A 3696-nucleotide genomic window follows, 5' to 3' on the forward strand; every position below is an offset into this window, starting at 1 on the left:
AGAAACAAGTAGGAATAGGCTATCAGAGTGTCCCTCCCCCATTTAATCACAATTACACGCTATTCCTTTGACCCAATATGAGATTGACCGTGAACCATAAATGGTTCACGGTAAACCAACGGCTGAATAGGCAACAGATTGTAGTGCTAGGAAATTAGATACTAACGTTTCTACTTCCAATGTAGATTCATCAGTAAGCCAAGAAAAGCAAGAGGATTGAAAGTTAGAGGCTAATAATTTGGTGTTCTTATTTCAAATGTTCATGAGTCTATTTTTGATGTTAAGACTAATATTTTAATTTGTGATGATATGGTGTCGAACTCAAATGTTTCTGATAATTGTGATGTTGTTTTCATGAAATCTACTGAATCTAACACTAGCACATCCACACCTTCTACATCTGTCACACATTCTAACTCCTGCACTTGCACATGTGGGAAGGTTAGAAAAGTCGATAAGAGCATGAAATCTGATAAAGGCGGTACTAGGTATAACGATAATAAGCAAATATGTTTCAACTGTGGTCCTACCGGTCATATTGTTCGAAGTTGTCATAACAGGGAATTTGTGCATTTTTCAACACCGAGGAAAGAAAACAAGTCTCGAGGAAGGTCTTTAACTAGGAAGTCCTCGAGATCTCGTCTTCGTGATGATGATCGGAAAGTCAATAATGATAAGAAAAGGGCTGTTTTCCAAACAAACAAACATGTTTTCACTAAACAAACCATAGGTACTTTGACAAAATCGAATGAGGCTAAGCCAAGTTCGATTTCACAAAAGGGTGTGTCTGGATCCTCGACTACTCCTAGTCGAAAATCTAAACGCTCAAAGCAAAAAAATATCTCAAAAATACCCGTGAATTCTTCAAAACCTAAATATCAGTGGGTGCCCAAATCTACACTGGACCAATCATCATCATACTCTGAAAGTGTTTCTAATAATGATGAAAAATTGAAAAATCAAAAGGATAAATCTGTGCATGTTAAGGGTAAACCCAGGGTTGTAATGACATGGGTCCCCAAATTTAAATAATCCCGCTCATTATGCAGGAACAGCTGCGGAGGAATGTTGCCAAACCTTGCTATGTCGACAGCAGTTGTTGTAGGCATATAACAGGAGATATCTCTTAGTTGCACAACATTCAAAACTTTAATGGGGGATACGTTTCCTTTGCGGGAGGGGATGGCGGAAAAATCACTCAAAAAGGAACAGTGTCCAATGGAGTGATGAGCTTCGAGAATGTTAATTACACGCCCGAGTTAAGGCATAGTTTGTTAAGTGTTACTCAGATTTGTAACAAGGGTTATTTCACTCACTTTACTGATAAAGAATGTCTAATTTTGAAGCCAGGCATTTTCATTCCAGATGAATGGATTCTTGTGAAATTAAAATGGGATGACAATGCTTACATCATTGACATGAATAACAATCTTCCTGAACAAGTCACTCACTTCTTCTCAAAAGTTTCTGAGCAAAGTGCTATGCTATGGCACCGAAGACTCAAACATGCTAATGCAAAGAATCTAAATCGACTTGCAAAGAATGACCCGGTGCGTGGACTTCCTGTCAGAGATTTCATCACGTTCGAAAAGTGTGTGTCATGTACCCAAGGAAAGCATCACAGAAAGCCACACTTTCCAAAACAGGTTAATTCAATCAATTAGGTCCTCCAATTGTTGCATATGGACTTATTTGGTCCGGTCAACGTCCTCGACATCAACACTAATTCATATTGTCTGGTTGTGATCGATGATTTCTCGCGATTCACGTGGGTCTTCTTCTTGTCCAACAAAGCTGGGGTTGTTGACTTGATTAAGAAGTTTATTGTGATGATAGAGAACTAGACCAACCATCGGGTGAAGGCGCTCAGAACTGACAACAGGACAAAATTCAAGAATACCGTTCTCGATCACTTTTGTGCGGAAAAGGGGATAGCGTGTCAATATGGTTCCGTTCGCACACCACAAAAAAAATGGTGTTGCTGAGCAGCAAAACCGAACTCTACAAGACGCTGCGAGGACAATGTTATGTGACTCTAAACTTCCGGTTTTCTTTTGGTCCGAGCCGATTAACACGACGTATTATGTTCAAAATTTTGTTCTGATCAACAAAGCTCAGATGAAGACTCCATATGAAATTCTCTACGGTCATAAGCCATCTGTTAGTCACTTCCATATCTTTGGCAGTCCTTGCACCCTCCTTCATCTGGAATCCAATCCCAAATTCAACGCCAAAGCCGATGATTGTTACTTTATGGGGTATGCTGCTCGCACGGCGTACATGGTCTACGATAAAAGGACAAAGCAAATCGTAGAATCCTTCGACGTGTGCTGGTCGGAGGAGAACAAGACAGATGCCAGAGTCGGTCCATATTGGTTGTTTACCTACACATCTTTATTCAAATCGTTCAATGTGTTTTCAGATAATTTGTCTTGTTCCTGTTCTAGCTCGAAGACTATGATTGAAGATGAGGACGAAGAAGTTGTTTACAGCCCACCGATGGTGTCTTCTATGACTCCTATAGTGGATACATCTATTCCAAGTAATTTGTCTGATTCTCCATGTCATCAAACTAATCCAGATGCTGATGCCACTCCTCTTAATCCTGATGAAAGAGAGTTAATGTCCAGAGATACTTCCGTTGCTACTCAAACATTTATGGAACTTCTCTTTCCTGAACCAATCGCTAACAAGTTTGTGGCAAGCCCCTCTCACGATTCTAGTGCGTCCAAGGTGGTTCATATAGCAGATGATGGATTTGTCAATATTCATAACCTTCCTATAATGCTCAATGACATCAACTAGGAGCTTCCTGTTGGATTAATGTCTAAGTCCATAACTATATTTGGTAAGACTTGACCCGACCCGGCATGGTCCATTTGGGTTGCATACCATCATGCACTTGGATGAGAGAAATAAGACACTTATGGTTATTAATATATTATAAGTTCTAGTATATTAATAATAAGAATAATAAGATTATTTAATTAGTATTGATCAAGAATTAATCTAGGATTAATTAAGTGATCAAAAGAAGGCTAATTAAATATATGGGTTGATTGTGTAAATCATCCATACTTGTATAGTGGGCTAATGCTCCATGGATAATCAAGTTGGGCTAAAACCCATATGATGCTCCATGGATGCTCCATGGTGTATTTGAACCCATGGATCCAAGGAAATGGAAAGTCATGACAATTAGGATTTACCCTAATTGTGTAACTATATAAGCATCTTATTATTGAGGAAAAATCGGTCACTAGAGACACTAGTGTGTGAAGTGAAAGGGCTAGCCGATTTTGATGAGTGTAGAATTCTCTCAAGTCATTCCATGTGTTTTGATGATTGTGATTCCATTTGAGGTGTCACACTTGGGGCACTTGGCACTCAAGCTTCATGAAGACTTTCTACATCAAAGAGGTATGTATTCTATCTTGCTATAGTTATTGTTTTGTATGCTAGATTAGGATAATACCTTGGAAGTTCTTATTTGTATGTATAATAGAGAAAACATAGATCCAAGGTATTTAGGGTTGCATGTACACTTAGGAGTGTTAGAATGCTCAAAACCCAACACTTCCTTCCAGAATTCAACGCGATCACTCGATCGAAATGTCATTGGTCAGCTGGGCGACGATGTTCGAACACGGAGTCAGAGTGGGGATGTCAATACATGTCTCTACTCTTGCTTCATCT

General features: G+C 39.2%; 1 protein-coding gene across 1 annotated transcript; it reads left to right on the forward strand.

Moving 5' to 3' along the window:
- The first annotated feature begins 1944 nt into the window (after positions 1-1944).
- LOC111904751 (uncharacterized) lies at positions 1945-2805 on the forward strand. The gene has a single exon (XM_023900480.1). It carries the CDS (start codon positions 1945-1947, stop codon positions 2803-2805), a length of 861 nt encoding a protein of 286 aa, XP_023756248.1.
- The last annotated feature ends 891 nt before the right edge of the window (positions 2806-3696 follow it).

Source organism: Lactuca sativa, chromosome 3 (genome assembly GCF_002870075.4).
Source record: "Lactuca sativa cultivar Salinas chromosome 3, Lsat_Salinas_v11, whole genome shotgun sequence".
Classification (NCBI taxonomy): domain Eukaryota; kingdom Viridiplantae; phylum Streptophyta; class Magnoliopsida; order Asterales; family Asteraceae; genus Lactuca; species Lactuca sativa.